The sequence below is a fragment of the Ambystoma mexicanum genome, chromosome 12 (assembly GCF_040938575.1).
Source record: "Ambystoma mexicanum isolate Mex_15411 chromosome 12, UKY_AmexF1_1, whole genome shotgun sequence".
Lineage (NCBI taxonomy): Eukaryota > Metazoa > Chordata > Amphibia > Caudata > Ambystomatidae > Ambystoma > Ambystoma mexicanum.
The window spans coordinates 97,189,680-97,213,506 of record NC_090936.1 but is presented as its reverse complement, the minus strand read 5'-3'; the positions used below and the strand labels follow the sequence as shown (position 1 = coordinate 97,213,506).

The window sequence follows — 23,827 nt, the reverse complement described above, 5'->3', positions numbered from 1 at the left end:
AAGGGGAAGGTCTGGACATACCAAACCTGCAAAAGAGACCCAGAGAAGAACACCTGTATGGTCAGTTTTATCCTGAGGTCCGCCTCTTTCTATACCCCACTAAGAGGGCTGTCCTTAGTTTAGGATACACCTGATTTTGTGGTCTTATGAACGATAACTGATTCACTTGCGAGTACCTGAAACCACTAAACTCGAACTGCACTTCGAAAGACTTTTTAAGCATTTACTCAGAAGACCACCACTACTTTAATGCAATGACGGGTGCCTAACAGTGGGACAAGGGGACAATGTGATGCTTGGGGGAATGAATGAACATACTTTTTATAATATTGTGCAGCATAATAAATAGTTTTTATACATTTATGACAATCTCCATGAGATTGATCGTAGTAAGTCATTCACAAAATACATAAAATAGCTATCAGATGGTTGAAAGGAAGCTAATCTTTCTGACAAACAAAATCAAGTCAAGTACAGGGTAATATGACAATGTCTCCATTTAACTTTATTGATAAAATACATTTGCTGTACATTATACATTCCCAGCCATAGATTTATTTCAAGCATCTGGATTAAAAAAATAATGGGCATATGATGGAATTTCTTTTGAAATGTACACAAAAAGTGAAAAAGTTCTCAAAAACCTTTATACATTTACACAGTTCTTTGAGAGAACAATACACAAACAATACACAAAGAAATGTACTCCTCAAACCCAAGAAGATATAAATAAAATACTTTATATTTACAGGCTAAGTACCATCAAAGCATTGGCTTACAAAATAAAATAAAATGAATGCCCCAAAGACTGTTCTGTTGTACAGACAACTGAAATGATTCCTTTTGAGAGTTTTAGTCACTAAACAGTTGACAATGGTAGTTTTCTCACGATTTTCAAAAACTGAAATCAGTCAAAATATTTGAAACGTTTGGAAAATTGACACGTTAATCATAGCAAGTTGTCTAAAACTTAGAATATAGTGGCTTTGTTTAAGAAGCAGTACTGTGAGAGGGTAACATGGAAGGTACAGAATAGATCGCAACATTGTTACATTAAAGTCACTATTCTGGTCTTCCTATCTTGCTATCAACAAATCGCCTAAAAACAGATCTGGGACGGACTTCTAAATTTAAACAAGCACAAACTATGGTAGATACAATGTACAAATGGAATCTTTGCACATCATTACATTATTTCTATTGTGCCGTGTGATATTAGAAATAGGATTATGTTGGTGATATTTGGAGGGGGGGGGGAGCTGCCTACACATTGGCTTGTATGGGTAAACCCCTTCTGGCTTACACTCATGGTTGGACCAATCCCTTTAAGGGAGCAAACATCAATCAAGGCCAGATGGTGTTCACCTAAATGAACCATGTGTTCTCCAGGCCATTTGAACTGGTAACCACAAAGAGTCCTTTTTCTAGTGATTGGACTAAGACGACTCCAACATTACTTTCCAAGATCACAGGGATTGCTCAATAGTACAGTACACCTTCTACCCCAAAGTGCTGTGGGAAGTAAATCACACCCTTAGCACTATGTTCCCAGTCGGAAGGATGCAACATACATGTTTCATGTACTTAATGAAAACATTTAGCAGTGCAGCTCAATTTTTGCTACAGTGAAAGGGTTAAGGTTAAATATTTCAATCACTGTAGTAGTTAAGGGTTAATGGAATTAAGATAGCTGGATTGAACTTTGTGATCATTAAACTGTACTTAAAATAATTATTTGAAAAATTAAGCGTTTTTTTAAAGGACTAATAGGTCTGCACAGGAGGCACTTCTATGCAGAATTCATTTTTTTGGAACATTTAAGTAAACACAAGTTACTCTTTTGTGAACAGCAGTAGGTTTGTAAAAAGGTCTTACTTAGCCCCAGAACAGAGCCATGGATTTTACTTCCATTGGAAAGTATTTTAGTCATTTGTTCACAATCCTTTTCTTGTTCTGTAAAATGGTTAATGCCACTCAGAGCTATATATAAAGGATCCAAAATAGACTAGACATGCAGTGCATGCTTGAACACAAGTGCAGTGAAGGCTAGTCTATCAATGATAATTTGTATCAACCCTTTATTCTCTCATAAAAAGGATTTTCCTAAATTCGTTTTCTCACAGAATAAAATGGCAAGGCTCATGTCTGGGGCTCATTAAGATATGTTCACCCCTATTACTATTTTCTATGGTAGAATCATTAAAAAATAAAATATGCATGGAGTGCCCTTAAACAGAAAAATATATGGATATAGAGAGACTATGAGATGATGCTTTAGAACAGAATCGACCAACATTACATTGGGGGAAAATGTTGGTACTCACTATTCTTGATCATCTCAGGACAGCCAGATTTTCTCAGATCTTCCAGCCCACTACGGTATGCAAGAAATACCCAATAGAAATGGACAATGGTGGATCTTCTGTGTTATTCCGAGACAATGGTTTCTTGGCAATAACTCCAATAGAAAGCAAGGCACTTCAGTAATTTCTAAACAATTTGGCAGTACTTTCTATGTAGTTCCATGCCATGAACTATTGAAAGCTGGTCCTTTATGTAACCTTAGGTTTGCAATGTTAACTTATTTGAAAGCAAACCTTTTGAAAGAAGTGCTCAACTACCTACTCTATGAGGGTCCTATCACAATGTACACTGAAAATAGCCTAAATCACACCCTGCATTCTTATATCAAGGATGCAGATTCTTGGCCCCAATTATTTATAGTTTTAGAACTTCTGTAGGCTTCCACAACTTAGGATTCCTGCCAGTCTGATGTCTACAGCAAGCAACCAATTGCCTGACACTATTCACTTGCATACAAAAATAAACAGGTTGTATTTATCAGTTTTTCCTCTCAGAGGTCAGGGAATATATATTTACAATCAGAAAGGTCAGTAGTCTAATATTGTTCAACTAACAAATTATACCACAATCTGTTCCGAAACGTTGCCAGTGTATCAAATCTCCAGCCACTTGAAAGTCTACATGCCTGAGTGGGCAAGTAGGGCAGTTGCTCTACATGCCAAAGGAACAATGGCTGGATAACGGATTTCTATCCAGGATATGCATGAATTTGTTCTGCTTTAATATCTCCAACTATACTGGTACACCTGCAGCTATACCAAATGGAAGTTTGGGAGTACTATTGAGGTTTCAAGTCGGTCACAAACACGCCTATGGCGAACACCAGCAACGAACACGGATCACAATTTTATTTCTCTGAACCTTCGTAAACTGGTGCAGCATTTAGCAACGGCTTTGCTGCGGAACCACGATCTGCTTTGCTGTTGGGATTAACACAAGCTCGGCTTTCCACTTCTGTGACAGTCCTCAGCTTTTCCTTAGGCTCAGATCATTGCTTGTCACTAGTGTAGAAAGAGATGTACTTTCAGATGTATCATCTTTCTTAAGATTCAGGAATGATTCTCTTGTGATCTGAAGGACTTCCCTTAATGTTTTGTTCTCTTGCTGAAAGAGAAGAATAGATATATACTGATATTACAGCAGTTTAGAATGTGAACCATGAGCTGCAAAAAGAAAGGTTACACCTAGTGTCAAGACATTAACTAAACCAAGTCACAATGTTCAATATCTCCACCAAAGGCACATTACTGAAACATTGAAAAGCCACAAGCAAAAGGTTTCCCTTCCAAATCCTAAAAATACAAGCAACCAGCTAATGAATGTACAAGTAGTTTGAATACCTTGGCGCTCAGGCTCAGGTAACGATCAGCAATAATAAAAAACAAACTGAAAATTATTTGTGCGCCAAGCTTACAAAGAAATCATTGGTTTCTAAAGTATTTTAGAAATGCCATTTCATAGATTCTTATACTTTGAATATTCACCATTAGCAGGCTGGGGGTCCATTGGGAAATAAATAACAGCACCTTTTAAAAGATTAGCCCATCCACATAACATTCTGTTTTTTTGCCCCACCAACCTCAAGGAATTGGCTTCAAGCACTGTCCTGGAGTCCACTTCAGATTGTTGCAGGATGGTACGTAGTTTATGCATAGCCAAACTGTACTGCCTCACCGAGGAGCAAGGTGGGAGGTGTAATTCAGCATACCGAATACAACATCAATGGAAATAGTATTACAAACACTGCTAAAACGGGGATACGCATTAGCACCGGTCAAGCAATTTTAAAATGGACAGAGGCAAAAAGTAAAATGCGCAACTATAAATGTGGTCTTGCTGCAAGTCAGAAGGTAGCAATGGATTATGCCAGGCCACGTTTAATATGTTGGCTCACAGCTTTTGGGTCTATTGAACGCCTCTCCAGAAGCTGTCAAATTATAGTCAGCAATAGCACCCTGGGAATAAAAAAAGAAAATGTTTACACCCAGCACCATTAAGAAACAGAGGCTGCAAATGATGCAGTAGTCTCTCGGCATTGCCCATAATATTCTAGGATTCACCACTTTAACTCTGAGGTGAGGATTCTCCATGTTTGTTTTGATAACAGTGCAGAAACTGGGGGTATTGGTTCCTGTAGTCAAACGTGCATGATTAAAATCCAGACAACATGTAATGTGGTTAAGCATGTGCTATCATTTTCACTTGCTTTGATAGACACGCAAGCAAAATCCGACATATTTCTTTGAAGATTGCCGTTGGGCATGAGTCTGCCGGGGGAGCCAGCTTTCCGGCTGAAGGACAAACTAGTTCTGGAAAACGCAATAGAGCGCTGCGAGCTGGATGTTTGCATGGTCTCTTGGGTTGGAAGGCATGTGGTGGTAAACTGTCCTGGTTAGGAAGCAGGATAGAGAGTTTGGCAGAGCTAGAGTTATAGGTCTCCATGGATTTATTATAAAAATGATCAGTGCTACAGGGGGATTGTGTTGAGGTGTATTAAAAGAGGAGGTAGAGATGTTGAAATCAGTAATACCTTTAAATCTATGCCTGATGGTTTTGTTGGCATTGCATACTTTAGACTTACAATGCTGGAGCCGGTTCTCATAGGGCATCCAGTTTCTTGTTCAGTTTGATTGCCACATGTGCTCAAGGACATGGTTTGAAGTTTTAAATTTGGGTTTACACTATCTGGCCGCTTGTCTTTTTCTGTTGTTGGTGAATGATCTAAGGGGACCTAGTGCTACAAAGCCACTCAAAAGCCAATGGTTCATGGCTGTGATGGAACCAGTGTATGTGATGTACAAGAATATAAGATAAACCAGTCCTCTGCGCTCAAAATGTCGATTAATCTGATAAAATTTAAACAATTTGTAAATCACAAACAGTTGAATTTAATTATCGTAGCATCAGTCATACAGTATTGAGCCAAGGCTGCTACTTGAAGTGTTCCAATATTAAAGTAAGGCTAATTCTTTACAGGGTGTGTTAATGGATGGACTATTTGACATACTTTCTTCTTTTCTTCTTCAAGAACCCAGAATTTCCAATTGCATTCTAATATTCTATTTGCATGATGGATCTGTTCTTGCTCCAAACTAGATTAGTAGCTGGATTCTGTAATCAAGACACACGGGACGCCGAAGATGATTCTTAAAAGAACATCCTTTAAAGAATCAAGCTACTAATCTACTGAGCAAGAACAGACCCACCAGGAAGAGTATGCTGGGCTTCTCTTGGATTATTTGGTCAGATATGGTGGTGATTTATGGATACCAATCTGCCATTACTTAGGATTCCTGGTTAGTAAGGCTATGATAGAAGGTCTTGTTTGAATTGATGCTGGTCAGGGGCTTGGTAGGTGTATTGTAAGGCGAGTGATTAGGTTAGCTGGTGGGGAGTTCAGTGGTTGCTGGTGCAGAAAAGTTGTTTGGAATGAACAAAAAAAGGTGGGGGAACTGGGATTTCAGTGGGTATGGGATGAGCAGTAATTAAGAGGGTAAGAGGTCAGAAGGAGTTATCTTTTCTGCAATGAAGGAGGCAGAGGGATGGAGAAATAGCACATGATTTGCAACTGTAAAGTCTTATCCATTTCGTGACAAATGCTATGCATAGTCTGCTATTGGGGAGAATTCTCAGAAATGTGCTAATTCCCTTCTACTTTCGAGACTTCCAGCTCTTTTTGCTGGACTTTAGGACTTTTAATTTTTATCCTGGAGAAATAGACCGTTTTCCTTTGCTCACATGTATTTTTCATTGATTTGAATACTGTTTCTTTTGACTTTGCAGTCTAACAAACTCCATAGACATCTTTTTAATTGTGACACACTGCACCTTCAGTGCAGTGGCACAGGGAAGTCTCTCAGATTTCCCAAAGGATTAAATACCTTCTCTTGGTTAAACTGTCTTTCCAAGAGCAGTGAAGTGAAATTGACTTTACTTACATTTGTAACTTTCTAGGCCCATCGCACACTATCTTACAATAGGGTGCTAGAGGGGTTACTTAGTATCCCCTTTGTCTGGTTTCTCATGTATCATTTTTAGGTCACCCTTTCTACAATTAATGGCTGGTGGCAGTGGTTTACTTTTTCCTACCATTGTGTGTTTCTACCGCAGGCTGCAATTGCAGCTGCAGCAAAGCACCCATGGGTGCACATTTTGTCAAAATGGCCCTGGTCTTCTTTTTTCGCCATTTCTTGTTGGAGAGGTCCTTCTTTGGGTTTACTCTGCGCACCACACAAGCTTTGGTCCCTTTGTTTGTTTTGTCTTTAGCAGGATTCACTGGTGAAGCCCACCTCTCGCTCCAGCGTGTCTGGCAGGGCAGGAAGTGAGGGAGTTGCCAGAAACTCCCTGTGCTTAGTCCCCTTGGTTATAAGAATGCACCCAAAGGTGATTGGCTAGCTGGCTGTCCTTGGAGGACCGCCCCCCCTGCTGTGCGAGTTACAGCTAGCTGTCAATGCATGGGAGAAAGCTGCATAAAAGGCAAGGTCTTTTGCTTGGAAGGCAGAATCGACCACTGGACGAAGGAATCCGAAGAAGAACTTGGAAGAGATGCTTGCTGCAACTCCTGGGGCATTGGTTTGCCTGGTGAAGACCTGCTGCATTGCTGAAGCTCCAAACTTTGTCTCGACTAGAGAAGCCCTGCAAAGGAGGACTCCTCCCCTTGGGTTGGTGGGACCAATCGACCCCAAGACAAACTCAGCTGGAAATCCTCTCAAGACTAACTGTACTTCCTTTGCTGCTGCAGGAACCTATTGCCAGGGAGAGGAACACCAGAATCAAGTGTTTATGTCGAACCGAGCTCCAGGAAGATCCTCCGGATTCCGTGGAAGCAGGACTGATCAATCCTGAGCCACAACAGAGTGCTGGACCCCAGATGGGGATAAAGTCCTTAAAGAATCCAAGAACCGCAGTGGTGCTATTCGCGAGAAGCTGAAACCGTGAAGTGCAGCTGATCTGAAGTTTGCCCATTGCTGCGGCGGACCTTCAATTAGTAGTGCAGGAGTACCCCAGACATCTTCCGTCTTGTCCACACGACTGAGGACCAGGAACATCAGGATCTGCCATACTACAACTGGAACAGAAGCCAGCTGGAACCAATTTCTTCAGACCTAAGGTACTGTAAACTAAGGGGTACCTACCTCTTGGTGTGTAGCCTTGGGTAGCTCTCAGTTGAGACTTGTCTTGGTTGCTTTTGCAGAGTTGCTTGCAGCTTTGCCCTTCACGAGCCTCCCAGCTTGTGGCTCAACAGTGATTTAATTTTATACACAGATTTCTAAAACATTGTGCAAGCCTTTTTACTTACCTTCAAGAAATGCCTCAGCTCACCTAGACTTTTTCTCATTTGACATTGGCTGTCCTGGCTCCTTGAAAGACTAACCTCTGACTTTGTGCTTTAAGTATCCATCCAAAAAGTCACACATTGTATAACTTGTGTAGCTGGGAAAGGGTTAATTTACTTTGCATTGGGGGGGGGAGGGGGTTCAAAAGTACTTACCTGCTAAAGATTATTTGTTAACCATTGTTTTATTCCCTAACCTTTTCCTTTTCACACCGAAATCAGTATTGCTCTAAATGTATCAGTGATATATTAATGTACACAGTGTCCTAGTTATTTGTCACCGCAGGGTGTAGGAAGCATCTGTGTGCCATCCCAAATGGTTATCTACTGATTTATTGAAACTGAGTGTGTATTTCTGAAGTATATTTTTGTGCTATCTATTTGCTCCCCTGTTTATTCAACTGACTGTTAAATTAATAAATAATTGTTTAATCAAGAAACCTTGAGTGTAAGAGTTTATTTGGATACTTGTCACTGTGAAACTATGTTGCAACCCTACAGCTAACATTGACCCCTCTTGAGATAAGACTGGCTGCTCAATCACTAACAACGTGTGTAGTACTTGCTTATACAAAAGGTTGGGTTAACTATTGCCAAGAGGACAAGGCTGGTCCAGTCTCCCACAGGGTACTGCATACAATCTTGCCTAACATCTGCAATCTAGTGGTTGGACTGGAATATTAAAATGTGTTCACTACAAAGAATAAGCTAGGTGTCGACAGGTGTGTTCCTGGTATTCTACCCCTATATTATGTGTACAGATACCCACTTTACTCTTAGTCGCACTTATATTTATTGTTTTCCATCTGGTTTGAAATAATGAGGAAGGCTGTGTGCACCCTAATTTCATAAAGAACAATGCAAGTACTGTACTTTACACCGCCCCAGCAAAGAAATGGTAAACTATATGCACACAGTATTCAGTCATTTGTACATTTACACACATTTTCCCACCCCCTCTACTTCAGACCAGGTGGGAGGACAAGATTTGAATAACATTAAATACAATTCTGGGATATTAAAACTCACCACTTTACGGCATCCTTTCAATGTCTTCGTTCTAACTCCAACCCATTAACAGTATATGGGAGTTTAGTATTTGTCCAATGTATGGTGTATTATTTGCAACAAGTCTATACTTCTCCACATCTTGAATATTTGATAACTGGTGTTGTGTTACCACTTGTGTGCCTGCAGAAAATGATGGTGCAGCCACCTGCTAGACAATGGTCTATCCCAGTAACATGTTGGGCTTGTAGGCTTGTAGGAAAATCGTTCTTTGTATGCACCAATGGAAAGTGTCTGGGAGTGCATCTTAGTGGTAATTATTACTTGAATCAACTGACATGAAAATGGGCGTCTTTGGCTGATATTTTGTTTGTTGCACCACCTTTGTACCAGGGCTACCAATACATCTTCCCAATCTTCAGTTTCCTGTGACAATTACATGCTACACCATTGTTGAAACTCTTTTACATGCAATCTCTTGTGTAGCACAAACCATATGCAGGATGCCATAATTCCTAGCAGTCTCATTACACTTATTGTGAGGTTGTGTGATGGCTGACAAAGGAAAGTGGTCTTATACAGCGCCCATCGGCTAAAGATGTTGGTCTCACTGTGGATGGCTCTAAGATATTTGGGCAGGGGGTGTTTGTAGGATAGCTGGAAAGGCAAATGCAGAAATACCTGCAGTGTTTAGGCGTGCAGGTCGGATGAACCAGTTACCTGTATGCCATTATGAGAACTATGTTCATCGTGATGGGTATGGATGGGTGCTGATGAGACATTATTGCACGGCTCAGATTGCTAGGCCTCAACTGAGTGAGCAACTGTTGATAAAGGAAGAGTAGCATTCAAGTCTGATTGCCCTATACCTGGCGAGTCATCCGACTGGAGTGTGTGAAGTGTAGGGTTACAGGAAATTTGTTGGTGGAGATGGGGTTAAAGGAGCAGAGGGTTGGGTATTGTTGCTTATTCATGTTTATCTGAAGATTTCTGGGAGTTCAGTGATGTGTATCCGGATCCACAAATCAGCGGGTGGAAATCTAGGGGATTTCATTTGAAGGTTTCCAGGTAGTTTTTGAGGTGTTCCAAATTGAATCTATTCCTATGGAGCGCTGAGGAGCTGGGTTGTGAGTTCTCCCTATTAGCAGGATGAAAAGGGTTTCTCTACCACTGTTAAGAATTGGTGCAGTCACACTGTGGGAGACTACACAGCACTTATCTGTTTGGTATTAGGTAACCCACCTTTTGGTATAGGTCTGTACTACACAAGTTGGTAGTGTGACTGACCAGCCAGGCCTATCTTAAGAGGGGTAAATGTGAGCGGTACAAATGAAATCCGTAAATACAAGTAGCCAAGTAACACTTACTCTCAAGGTTTCAGTTATAAACAGTTTATTTAACATACATTTTTAAATGAGCATTCATTAAAAAGGCAATTTGTGTAACAATGTAAATATACTTTAAAATCACTTCAGAATTAAAACAAGTTAGTGGATAATCTTTGGATATGCTTCTTACACAATTCCTACGCCCTGGGGTGACTTCCATCACAAGGACAGTAATAGCATTTATGTGTCATACTAGTATACTTTGCAGATTCTGAGGTTGCAGAAAGGGAAGGGAAGGAAAAAAGGTTAGACAGTTTCTCAGTATATGTGAGGTCAACTAAATCTTCCAAAGAAATCTAGATAAGCCTTTCTTAGGGAGAATTCTCTCTTTAGGCTGAATTTCCTAACCTAGTGAGTCCCCCAGCAGCTTTGCTGGATTTCTGGAGTTTGTTTTTTTCTCCTGCCAAGAGTGAGACTTTTTCTCCCACTCTTGGACATGATTTATGGTGTTCCTTTGACTGTTAATGTGTTTTATGAGCTATGGGGTCCTTTACTCCATAGGGTCTCATGTGTTTTTACTATGTGTGTTACACAGCACCCTCCGTGCAGTGACACCCCACCATAGACTCCATACCCTGGGACTGACTACTGTCTCCCACGGCATGTAAAGTCACCATTGGCTTTACTAGTCCCAAATTATTAACAGAAACCGGTACAAACCATCATATTTTGGACATACTGGTCGGGGCAATTCGATTGCCCCGGGGTCTGTTAGTCGAGGGGGCACGTCTCCGTCCCCCCTGATCGAGTTTTGGCTGGTGGCAGTGGATACTACTTTTTATATTCGACCGCAAATATATTCCTATGGGATTTTCCCATTGTTCGAGGCTACCAACTTTAATTATTTAATTCTCATAGCCTCGGACATACCGCCGGTTTATTTAATTAATATTAATTTGCCAGTTGGTATTTTTTGCCAGGACTCGATTCTAAAATGGCGTTTGTGTTCTCTTCTGTGACTCCAACCCAAGTCGAGCCCTTTGTTCCACTTTCTGGTGGGCTTCTCCACAGAAGCCTCCAAAAGTGGTGCCACTCTGTCTGGGTACCACAAGAGCTGTGGGAAGGGGTCTAGGCACCCTGGACCGAGTTACCTTGGTAACTCAAGTCACACTCTTGTGTGATTGGCCCAAGTGGTGAGCCGGCCGGCTCACCACTTAGCATGTTTGATTGACAGCTAGGCTGAGTGAATGGGGGTGTGCTGCATAAAAGCAGGGCTTTGGGGACTGGAACTTCAAAAGTCGCCACAGGACCTGAGAATCCGACGAGGGAGATGCTGAGCCGACCTACCACGACGACACCACCGGTGGAGCCCTGCGGAACCGACTCGCCACTTCCCGACGACAGAGAAGATCTCCCGGCTGGAGAGGCTTCTTCCCCTGACTGGTGTGCACAACCAGTTTACCTTCTTTTCCTAGCATCCCAGGACGTCTTGTGGTCGAATTGCCCGTGCCAAGCATCCCGGCAACCGGATAGCCACTTACCACTGGACCGCGAATAAAAGGACCGCTCCTTTTACCTGAGAACTCCGCGGCTGGTTTCTTTCCTGGCAGTGCAACGGACTCCTGTCTTCCTCCCCGACGAGATCCTCTCTTCCCCCGGACGAAGCACCGACTTGCATCCGCTGCCAGGAACAACTGCCCCCGCTGCAGTATTCTCAACACTTTAAGGTACCGTGTCCGCCAGGCTTCCCTTTCTAAAGATTGCTACAAGGTAATAATAATCCCTTAACCTTCTGGACTGGGCTGGCTGCCTTGACCATCTAATGGGTCCCTTTCTTTGGTCCAACTCTTTTTTGAACCCTTTCAAGACTTTTGTGCACTGCAACTGTGTGACCTGGGACACATTTCGTTCTGATCCTCAAAGTGGATCCGGCCTTCTGAACTCTAACTTCACGGTTTTACTTTGCCTTCCTCTCTTGTTGTGTGTTTGTGAAAGTGTTGGGATCTGTTTCAAATTATACTCTGCCTTTCCCTCCCTTTTTAAAACGAATTATTAGAGTGCCATCTGCGTTAAGCGCTCACCACTGTCTGAAAATAAGTGGGGCTTTACTTAAGAATTGTCTAATTTTCTTTTAAGGGAGTGTATATCTTTTAGTGACCATGTTTTTGAACTGCTTAACATTAGTGCCTGTGTGTTTTACTAGATGTGGTTTTAAATAAATAATTATATCTCTTTTACACCAAGCTCTGGTCAGTGTTTACTTGTTCTACTGTGCTCTTTTGACCTATTGTGAATACTCTGTATACTGCCTAACTCTTCTTGAGGGAAGTCTGACTGCTCAGCCACAGCTACCAAGTGAATCTGTGTGGTACAGACTGCTACCAAGTGGGTTTACTGCCAAACACCTGTAGTCTTAAATCTTTTGCAGTGGTCCCAGAGGGAACTGCAAAGGTTTCTGCCTAACACTTTCCCAGCAGTAACAATTACAACAAGTTACCGCCTATGAGGGACAAACTGGATCAAAGTCAATGGACTAGAAGAGTCTTCAGGGAGCCAGGACAGCCAAAGTCATTTGGAACACAGTCTATGGATCTGATGCACTACTTAGATCAAAGTCATGCACAAAATGAGAGTTTGTTAGAGAAAAAAAAAAATCACTTGTAGGGTCACAAGCTGCCAGTGAAAGGAAAGTTGGAATCAACTCTACGGGTCGGTACTCGGGAGGTCGCCGGCAGCTACAGGCTCTTTTTGGTTAAGAGCACTTTGCGGTTTCAGCACTTAGCAAACAGCACCTTTGCAGATCTTGGCCACCGGTTGGACTCTCTTCACTCCCTCAGTCCTGCAATCTGGTGAGGGGACTCTGGATCTTGAGTTCCTGCTTCTGGAGGTTCCTTAGGGGACTCCTGGAGCTTCTAGACTGATTTGTTCCACAGCAGACGTTGCACTTTACTACGGAAACTCGACCCCTGGCATTCGGCTTCCGATGCAACGGAGAGGCACAGCAAGTCAGAGATGGTGGTCCAGTGGAGTTTGTCTCTGAGTTAGTTGGTCCCACTAACCCAAGGAGAGAAGTCGCAGCGAAGGAGCTTCTCTGTCAAGGTGAAAAAGAGTTCAGCACAGCAGCAAGGCTTCACTGGGCAATTCAAAGGTTTAGGAGGTTGCAGCGAGCTTCGTTCATGGTTTCTTTGTTGGGTGTTTCTCCTGGTGGTCCACTCTGCCAGTAGTCCCAAAACCCTTGTCTTTTAAGCAGGTTTCTTCCATTCATGCACAGCCTATGCTGTCCATCACTCAGCAGGGTGGCTGTCCTAAAAGGCCAGCGAGCCAGCCAGCCAGCCAGCCAGCCAGCCAATCAGGACTAGTTGCATTCAGGCATTCACAGAGACAAAGGACAGGGGAGTTTCGGGACCCTCCCTCACATACTGTCCTATCAGACAGACTGGAGCCAGAGGCTGGCTTCAGGGCTGAAGTGGCCAAAGGTAAGACAAACAAAGGGCTTAAACCTGTCCCAATGCACAGAGTGAAACCCAAGAAAGACCTCACAAACAGAAAATGGCGAGAAAATAAGACAGGGGCCATTTGGACACATTTTGAAGGTTCAGCCTGCAGTAGAAAAGCACAATGGTAGGAAAAAGTAAATCACTGACACCAGCCATTTAAAGTAGTGAGGGTAACACAAATCTTACATGAGAATGTAGGATAAGGGGCTACTAGGTAACCCCCAGCACTCAACATAAAATGGTGTGTACTGGATCTACAAAGAGAAAAGTTAAGTAAAGTCAATTTCACATTACTATTCTTGGGAACTGTATTTCACAAAAGAAAATGTATTTAAACCTTGTAAGCAATCTAAAGGATTTCTCAGTGACACTGCACTGAAGGTGCTGTGCATCACCATTCAAAAAGCAGATGCCCATGGAGTTTGCCAAGACTCCAAAAACAGTGAAAAATCTAAAAATACAAAAACAGGTAAAAACACGAGTGTGAGAAAAATGTCTCACTCACTCCATGGTTAAAATTAAAAAGTCCCGAGTCCAGCAAAAGATCTGGGGCTCTCAAGTTGAAGGGACTTCGCACAGAAATGAGAATTCTCCATAACACTCACAAAAGAGAATTCTCCATAACACTCACAAAAGCGGAGTGACGGCAAATGATGGCAAAAAGACATGTATTCTTTCCTCGGAAGAGAAGGCAATGCTTCGCCTATGTATAGTTGCTAAGAAAGCTCTGAAAAAACAAATTTAAAATAAATCTTTCTAAAAAACACTTCAGGAAAACACAATCTGTAAATAGTCCCCAGAATTTAGGCATAAAGTGGGTTTTAAAAAAAATGTTTTTAGAGTATAGCTTTTTCAATTTTAAACCCTGCCTTAATTCGGTTATTTGGAGCGTATTGATCAATTGGTATGGTTAGTGGTGCAGGGAGATATCGGACTTGCATTTTAAATATGTTTTAACCTTCCTTATGGAGTGTACGGCAGGTAATCAGTTTTCCCATTAATTTCTTTAGTTTTCTTTTTACAACTTAGTGCAACACTAGCAGGAACATCTGAATAATCTTTGGGTGCACTAACATGACCCCACATTTTTATCGTGAGGTTGCCATTTTACCACCATGGTAGCCCAAAATGACTGAACTTCTTGTTTTAAACCCTCCCTTTGTTTTTCCTTCTTTGTTGGCCTTTTTCCTCCTGGCCAGGATTGGAAGAGGGTTGTGAGGGCAGAATTCCATTTTTGGGGGTCCTGCTGTGACATTTTATGACATCCCTAAACTTCTTTAATTGGTCTTTCTTGGATCTTTGACCGTACATTTGAGGTGACATGGAATCTACTGAAGTCCCCCTGCCAATGCAACCCTTTTTGATGGGCTTTCCTTTAGTAGTCAATATGCGTCTTAGCACATGGAGGCTTTTTAAGCACCCTATTTAGGCTGTAAGTTAATGATCACCCTACAATGGTGTTGTGGAATACATTGGTCGAAGTGCACATCTATTTGTCGGGACTACCAAGAGCGCAGCCTGTTTTACCAAATTAATTGCCCAATGTACCAGTATGGTTTACCATTGGTGTACCAGTTCATTTTTTTGTCCTACTCATTGCTGTGCCATCCATTGTAAAATGTCTGTTGTGCACACATAGGCTCACTCTGAGACCCCACCCTGCACTCTTGTTGGAATCTGAACTTATTTAGACGGATCCCCTGACCCAAACAGCGAACTGTGTGGGTGAACTAGAGTGCTATATATATATATTTTAGGACCAGGCTTGCAAATACTGGCTTAAGCACTGGTTTCTTTGTCTCTTGCTCCAGTTTTGCATTTTGGCTGCAAAGTGTCATTTCCTGTGCTGTTCATTGTTCTCCATGCTGGCTGTATTGGATGTTCCATGCTGGGACTATATGGGTCCTTTCTGCATTGCTTTCTTAGGCTTCGAGGTGGGCTGACAGTCATCCAGAAGGGTAGTGGGACACTATTACTCTGCTCCTCAGGTCACTGCCACAACTGCCCCAGTCGTGGGACCATTTAATGCTGATGGTTGCACAGTTTTGCCCTTTGAGCAGTATGGTTGCACTTAGTCCGTTTTCTCAGTTTTCCAGGTACCTTCCTAGTTACTTCTGCTCCTGGCAGTTGTCATTTTCCTGGCAAGGCACATTATCAATCTTTTGGGTCGTCACTGATCAGCAAGGTCCTGTGTACTGGATCCTGAATCTTGCCCTGTGGAAGAAGTCTTCTGCTTACCAGATTTCTCATTATTCCATATCCAAGTCCTTTAGCACCAGGAGTACAGGGCCTCAGTGTCATTAGTTCGAATTTCCAATCCGGTGTTCTCTGGGTCCTGGAGTGGTGGGGCTTTACAAGCCCCCTATGCTGTAAATCGCCACAGGGAGGGAATGGGACAGTGAGGTTGAGTGCTGAGGAGCATCAGAGGGAGTCAGATGGTGAGAAAACAGATACAGACACAGACAGGTACTGAGGAGCAAGACCATTGATAGCTTTGTAAAGTAGAAGGAACTAGAAAATAGTTTTGCATTGAGAGCCAACCAGCACGTTGCCAATAGGTAAGGATCTGGGTAGGTTATAGAGTGTGGGTAGCAAAGGTGAGGACTTAGTCTAGAGGTAGGAAATGGTAGATCGGAAGGCCAAGGAGCAGGCTTGAGCAGTAGTGAAGTTTGCGAAGCATGAAAGTGGATATTAGAGTTTTCCTAGAGTGCTTCGGAATAAACGGACACCTTTTCCAAATGTTGAAGGTTAATACAAGCAGCAGAGGCAGTGCTAGTGATGAATTGCTGCATTTGTTTGTTGCTATCAAAGCGGACCTCGCGATTGTGAGCCTTGGCTGAGGGGCAGGAAGGTGAGAGCGAGAGAGTGGAGGGATGGCATTGGAAGGCGAAAGAAAGAGGACTTCCATTTTTGAAGAGTTTAGCATGAGGTAGCGGAGGGCCATCCAGTGCTGAATTGCAGTGAGACAGTTTGTAATCCGTTCTGCGATGGCTGGTGTGAAGGAGGGAAAAGGAGAAATAGTTGCATGTCATCAGCAAAAAAGGTGACGGTGAAAGCCAAAAGCGGAGCTAAGTCTTCCTGAGGCAGATGTATAGTTAAAATCTCTTGGAACGACCTTCAAGGTAAGAGATAATCCAGGCAAGAGCAGATCTATGAAACCCAAGGTCTTTATGAGTGAGGAGAGGGGAGTAATACAGGAAAGTGATTCAGACTAAATCTTTGACCATTTGGGGAGCAAAGGGGTCTATAGGAGCTTAAGATGGGTTGGCGCTGATAGTTGGGTGCTAATTCAACAGGAGAGGTAGGGGAAGAGCAGTTGAGAGTAGCAGAGGTAGGGGGAGAGGTGGTGGACAGGAGGGATGGGGAGTTAGGAATAGGAAGGCTGAGAGTCATTAGCAGAAACGGAGGAGGCTATAGCTATTGGCTTTGGAGGCATGAACAAAGACTGGAGGGTAGATGATGGTTTGCCGGGGTGATTATGAAGGGAGAATAAGGTTTGCGAAGGAGGAGGATTTGGCAAAGTCCAGTGCAGAAGGACAGCATGGGAATTTTTGGAGTATAGGGTTTCATAATTTGCACCAGCGTAGTAGGTCACAGCCCATGTTTGTTTTGAGGATCTGTATTTCAGAGGTTATCCCAGGCTTAAGACGGGTAGGTGTGAATGTACGAGCAGCATAGTGTTGGTCGAATGGAGTTATAAGTGCACTGTGAACGTCAGAGAGATGTCCTTTCATCATCACGGAAAAGGACAACAAAGTCTCATCTGACTTTTCGCTTACCCAGCAATGAGGTGAGATAAGTAGGAGTTGGAGAGGTCAGAGGAGGAAAGTGAGTTAGAGAGAAAGACAAGGGGCCTCATAACAACCCTGCCGGTCTGGAAAAAACGGTGGCGGTAAAACCACTGCCACCGTTGTTTTCGGACCGGCTGATTAAGAGTCCTGCAGGCGTGAGGTGTCACTATACACCACCCGCCTGCAGGAGGAGATGGAAACACCGGCTCTGTCATATACAGAACCAGTATTTCCATGGTCCCCATCATGGGAATGGGGATTTACAGAATTCCGCCTCCGGAATTACTGGGTCACCGGGGTTGTAATGCCCCAGTGATTCCGGCAATCACGGAGGCGGAATGGTATCACGGGTTGCAAAAGAAAGTGACTCCCTGTGAAGGGTCAGACCAAAGAGGAAGGAGTTGAGCACCAGGGGGTTGGTGGAGAGCCAGAACAGTGAGTGGGGTAGAGGGGATCAGTTGAATCGTGGCTTATTTAAAAGATGCACATTTGATGTCAGACGTGGGTAGAGGTGCAGTGTTGTGGGTTGTTAGGCAAGATTGTATGCAGTAGCCTTTGGCTGCACTACAACAACCCTAACCTCCTGGCAATAGGAACCCAACCTTTGGTATAAGTCTGTACTTCAGAGGTTGGTAGCGTGATGAGCAGCCAGGTTTATCTTGAGAGGTCAATGTGAGCAGTAGGGAAGTTACACAGATTCACAGTGACAAGAATTCAAATAAACTCTTACACACAAGGTTTCTTGATTACACAATTACTTTATTTAACAGTCAGTTTAAGTAAGCCTTCTTCAGAAGGGGCAATACAATAGTAACACACAAATACACTCCAAACTACACCCTCTTTGTTTCTCTTAATCAGAAAGTACCCATTAGGGATGGCACACAGACACTTCCTACGCCCTCAGGGGACTTAAATAGCTAGGACACCGTGGGCATTACTATACTACTGCTGCATTTAGAACAATACTTGGAATATGTCAAAGAAGAGGGTTATTAGAACACAACAAGAGATCACACCCATACTCTGAAGCAGGTAAATACTTTTGTTAACCCCCAATGCAAAGTAAGTTAACCCCTTCCTGGAAGGAAGACAAAACAAAGCCAGAGGGAAGAAAAGTCATTCAGGGAGCCAGACCAGGCAAAAGTCAATAGGACAACAGTCTAGGTGAGGTGAAGCAATTCTTGCATGTAGGTAAATCTCTTGCACAATGTTTTAGAAGTCTTTGTAGAAAAGAAGAAATCAAAGCAGGGCCACAAGCTGATAGCAACTCTACAGAAGTAACCAAGACAAGTCTCCACCAAGAACAAATGAGGTTACATGACAAGAGGCACGTTCTTAGACTTTACAGTACTTTTGGTTAGAAGAAATGGTTCCAGCTGGCTTCAGTTCCTGTGCAGCTCTGCAGATCCTGTGTTACTGGGCCTCCGTCGTGGGGACAAGAGGGAGGACGTCTGGAGGGCTCCGGCACTGCAACGGGACGGACAGCGACAGAAAATGACCAACTTCTATTCAGTGGCACTTTGCGGTTTCAGCTCCTCGCGTCTCAGCAAATGGCACCACTGCAGACTCTTGGCTGTTGAGATGGGCTTTCCTTGCATCTGGGGTCCAGCTCAGGCTTGGTCAGCCTGCTTCCTGGGAGTCGGGAGAATCTTCCTGGAGCTCTTGGCAAACTTAAAAGCGACGCACACAATCTGGTGTTCCTCTCCCTGGCTCTTCGGTTCCAGCAGCAACTGCAGTGGAAATGCAATCACCTTTGAGAGGATCTCCAGACGGGCTTACTTTGGAGTTGATTGGTCCCACCAACTCAAGGGGATAAGTCGTCCCTGCTGGGCTTCTCTAGTCGAGACTAATTTGGAGCTTCAGCACAGCAGTAGGGCTTCACCGGGCAAACCAACGGTCCAGGAGTTGCAGCAGGCGTCTCTTCCAAGTTCTTCTTCAGATTCCTTCGTCCAGTGGTCGACTCTGCCTTCCAAGCCAAAAAGCCTTGCCTTTTATGCAGGTTTCTCCCATTCATTCCAGCCTAGCTGCCAGTCAAACAGCAGGGTGGCTGTCCTTGGCGCACAGCCAACCGGCCAATCACCTTTGGGTTCATTCCTGTAACCAAGGGTAGTAAGCACAGGGAGTTCCGGGCACCTCCCTCACTTCTTGCTCCCGCTAGACATACTGGAGCCAGAGGCGGGCTTCACTCGTAAATCCCGCCAAAGACAAAACGACCAAAGGGACCAAACCTGGGTTGGCGTGCAGAGTAAATCTCAAGGACCTTTCCACAAAGAAATGGTGAAGAAAAAAAAAAAAAGACTGGGGCCATTTTGACAAAAATTGCACTCTTGGGTGCTCTACTGCAGCTGCAAACGCAGCCCGCAGTAAAAGCACACCACGGTAGCTAATAGTAAACCACTGCCACCAGCCAGTAATCGAGGAAAGGGTAACAAAAAAAATGTTACATGAGAAACTAGACAAAGGGGATACTAAGTAACCCCTCCAGCACCCTATTGTAAGATAGTGTGTGATGGGCCTAGAAAGTTACAATGGAAGTAAAATAAATTTCACTTTACTGCTCTTGGAAACAGCAGTTTATCCAATAAAAGGTATTTAAACCTTTGGGAAATCTGAAAGACTTCCTTGTGCCACTGCACTGAAGGTGCTGTGTGGTACAATGTAAAAGATGATGCCTATGGAGTTTGACAGACTCAACAACCAAAAGAAACAGTGCTCAAGTCATAGCAAGAATACATGAGTGGCAAAAAGGGTCTCACTCTCTCCAGGTAAAAAATGTAAGCCCTCAAATTCCAGCAACGGTGCTGGGGGTCTCTAAGGTAGAGAAGAAGCACATTTCAGAGAATTCTCCTTACCATGGGTCTAGAAGGAACTCTACACCACCACCACCACCCTGCCCAACAGGTCGGGAGTGGGAAAAGGTAGTTGAGTGTTTAGAGCTGCAAGTGTAATAGCGTTGTGAGGGGAGATCCAGGTTCTGCGATAGCAAGAAGTGAAAGCTGAGGGTGCTGAGAGTTGAAATGATTAGTGATGTAGGGAGACTTGTGCATTTCAGAGCCAAGTGAAAGAGTGATAGGAGGTGGGTGAGAGAATAAGGCAGTGAGCAGTAGGTGAGGGGGGATAGATGACAGATATTGGGAGCACTGAAGTGTCCTATTTGAGGGGTACGAGTGCAGGGAGAATCGAAATGGGAAGGCCAGGGAGGTGCAAGGATAGGAGAGAAGGGGAAGATGGAATAGAAGGAGGAACGGACCAAAGTCGAGATACATGATTAAGAGTAGAAGAAATAGACAAGTGACGATGAAGAAAGGGTGCATCCCAAGAGAGGGGACCTGGGTGATCAGAAAGAAGCGGTGGATGGTTAGTTGAGCAGCTGGTTTAAGTTCTGAATTGGGCTAGACTGGAGCTATAGGTAACCAGAAGACGAGCAAGGTTATTTTTATTAGTGTGTTATAGCCATTTACTTTTCACACATCAAATGTACATAAAACAAAGGAAGATTGTTAAAACTACATTCGAAAATTTAATTTAAAAAAGGAGCATTTGCGACCTAACATTAGACCTACATTCTTTTTACATTTTTGGGAAAGTAAAGAAAAGCAGTATTATTAGAACATATAAAAATGAACCAAGATAAGCATTATACCAGGTGCAAAACAACCTGGGCACAAAGGATTAACTACAGGTCAAAAAACATGCAAATGCCATCGGGTTAGAGGGGAGGGGAGGCAAGAGGACACCAAGTAGGATTTGGATGGGATCTAGGGCCTGAGTTTGCAACACAAAGCCTTTCTGTAGCCTCGTCTATAGCTGCAAATAGCCGACATCTCAAAGCAAACAGCGTCACAGAAACACTGTTGTGGGGTGCGGGGGGAATGGGAGAGGGAAGGGGAGATGTGGAGGACATCTGGAAAGTGGGGGAGCCAACCTTTTTTTACCCAGTGTTTTCCCTCTCAGCATTCACGGCTATAAAACAGTGGCCATCTGTAGTCCATACACTGGAAATAAGAATCCGTGACTCCCATCCATGCAGTAACCGGGACCGACCAGACTTCGCTTCCAAGCGAGGAAAGTGCCAGCCCGCTCAGAATAATATGAGTATTTGCTCAGGATGTGGCAAGAGGTTGCAATCCTGGACACTGGTGCAGTTATTTTCCTCCGATTGTGGCTGCTTTTCAGGGCACAAGTACAGGACACATGTGCATGGACAGCGCAACATCTTTTCAGAGGATGGAAGCAACCCAGCATATTTATTGGAACATTTCCTCTCAGGTTATTTTTCTGGTGTTATTACTTTTTTTAAAGTCCAATCCTATTTTGTCTTGCGCACTTTCTTCTAAGGGGAAATTCAATTGAACTACATTTGTATATTTCACTTTAAGATATATGTTCACTTACTGTGCATATATTCATGGGTGCCAGCTTTTGATTTTCGCCGTGGGGGCATATGTTATTCTTGCAGCCGGTCATTTTTTTCTTCCTTTTCCGTGCTGCTTAAATGAGGTTAGTTGCGTCATGCAATGCGCCACAACAGTCACCAAGAGACTGGCCATAAATCAATGGGCTTGTAGCATGCTGCTTAAGCAAAATGTGTGATCCTTAGCAAATCATTTTTGTGTTTAACTCTTTTTATTGATATTCTCAGGAAAAGAAATTACATAAAACAGCAGTAGAGTCATAGCACTCAACATCACAGAGAACAATGGGCAAAATTGCAGACTACAAACTTGTACTTCGGCCTAACTGGTTTACTTTAAGCTTGTACCCTGTCCCCTCCCTCCCCTTTGTCCATAGCAGGTTTCGCTCTTAGTTCCCGGATTACGGATCACCTGCCTTGGAGGGCAGGCACAGTCCTTGATATATTGTAGAAATGCTCCCCACTTGCTGAAGAATGACACAGATACACTGTGCAGCGCGTTAGTCATTGTTCACAAATAAGTAATCTCCACATGGCGCTTATCCAATCGACCAGAGTGGGGGTTTGTGTGGGCTTCCATCGAGCTGCAATTGGATTCCTGGCAGTTGGTAGCATCAACCTAATCTGCTGTAACAACTTCCCTTGGTTGCTTGTTATTTTAACTTGGCGCGGGGACCACCAGCCCAACAGACAAAGCTCAGCGGTGGATTGCAGTGGGATGCCCATTATCAGTGCCAGACACCACTTCCCAGTAGGACCGCAGATTTGGACATTGCAACCAAATGCGTATATAGTTACCCCGCAGCGCCACAACTAAGCCAACACTCGTTGGATCTCATGTGTGCCTCCATCACCGGGCAGATGTACTACCTTGCGAACATTTTATAGTTCTGCTCAGCACACTGAGCACTAATAGTCCTCTTCCTTGCCCCCAGCCATAATACAACCCATTGATCTCAATCTACATCAGACCCAGATCTTTGTGCCATCCTTCACTGTAGGAGGGACGCCTGGCTAGTATCTGTGCGTTAAGGCAACAATATATCTGATATCAGTCCTGATGATCCTCCTTGGGTGAAGATCAGTTTTTCAAAAGGTGGTGAGGGCTCTTACTGCAACCCTTTTATTGTCCCCCTGCATCACCCAGCGCAGCAGTTGCAAATATGTAAAACCTGCACCTTCCGAAAAACCTAAAGGCGTCTTTACATTCAGGGAACAACCTAATGTTATCCCCTCAAACACGCGAGCAATGTGATCACATTACATCACATCACATCATCCCTCCTGCCAGGACCGAAAAGCGTTGTTCCCATATGCCGGAGTGTAGCTATTGTTGTGGCAGATTGGGGTGGCTGAGAATGAAGTTCGATCTAACCTTTCTGCATTTGCATCCCATATGTTGAATACAGTGGATGTAAATGGTAATTCATATAGACAAATGGGACGATCCTGGCGTGGGACTTACAGCATATAACGTAGAGGACGTATGCTACATACTGTTCAACCTGTTTCCATGGCTTAGCAGACTGCGGATCTACCCACTTACGGAGGACCCACAGCAGGTTTGCTCGAAAACATCTCTAGGAGGTTAGGGAGTGCTAGCTGCCCCACCTTGTCTTGGCCTGCAGGGCATAGAGGCAACAATTGTGGGAGGTCTGTTTTTCCAAACGAAAGAGCTAATGTCCTTTTGGAGGTTTTCTAATGTCTTTCTGGGGATCCTATGGGTGGTGTCTGAAACCGGTACAAAGGTTTCGGCAGGACAGTCATTTTAATAGCCGCTATTCTGCCCACCACCATAGAGGGCTCCTGCGAACCCCATTTGGATAAGTAGTTCCTGATCTCTCTTGAGGCCCGCAGGTAGTATGTTTCATATAAGCCACTCACCCGCGCTGTAAAGTACACACCCTAGATACTGATGGTCCTATCTGCCCTCTTAAACGGGGAAATCTCAGTTATGCCCTGGAGCTCCACAACACCCAAGGAAATGTTTAACGCATCACATTGGTCGAGATTTACTTTGAACCCAGAGACGGCCCTGTACCTCTCAAGGAGCTCGAGTACTTGAGCGAGTGAGTCAGTTGGTTTTG

At 43.7% G+C, this 23,827-nt stretch overlaps 1 protein-coding gene across 7 annotated transcripts in view; it reads right to left on the bottom strand.

The window, feature by feature from the left end:
- Window positions 1-479: 479 nt before the first annotated feature.
- FGFR1OP2 (FGFR1 oncogene partner 2) overlaps window positions 480-23,827 on the bottom strand; it is a 244,873-nt gene continuing 221,525 nt past the window's right edge. For all 7 annotated transcript variants that reach the window (XM_069628082.1, XM_069628083.1, XM_069628084.1 and 4 more), the window contains one exon: window positions 480-3,468. In XM_069628082.1, the coding sequence (XP_069484183.1) occupies window positions 3,331-3,468 (138 nt within the window). In that variant the 3' untranslated portion in view covers window positions 480-3,330. The remainder of the gene's footprint in view (window positions 3,469-23,827) is intronic.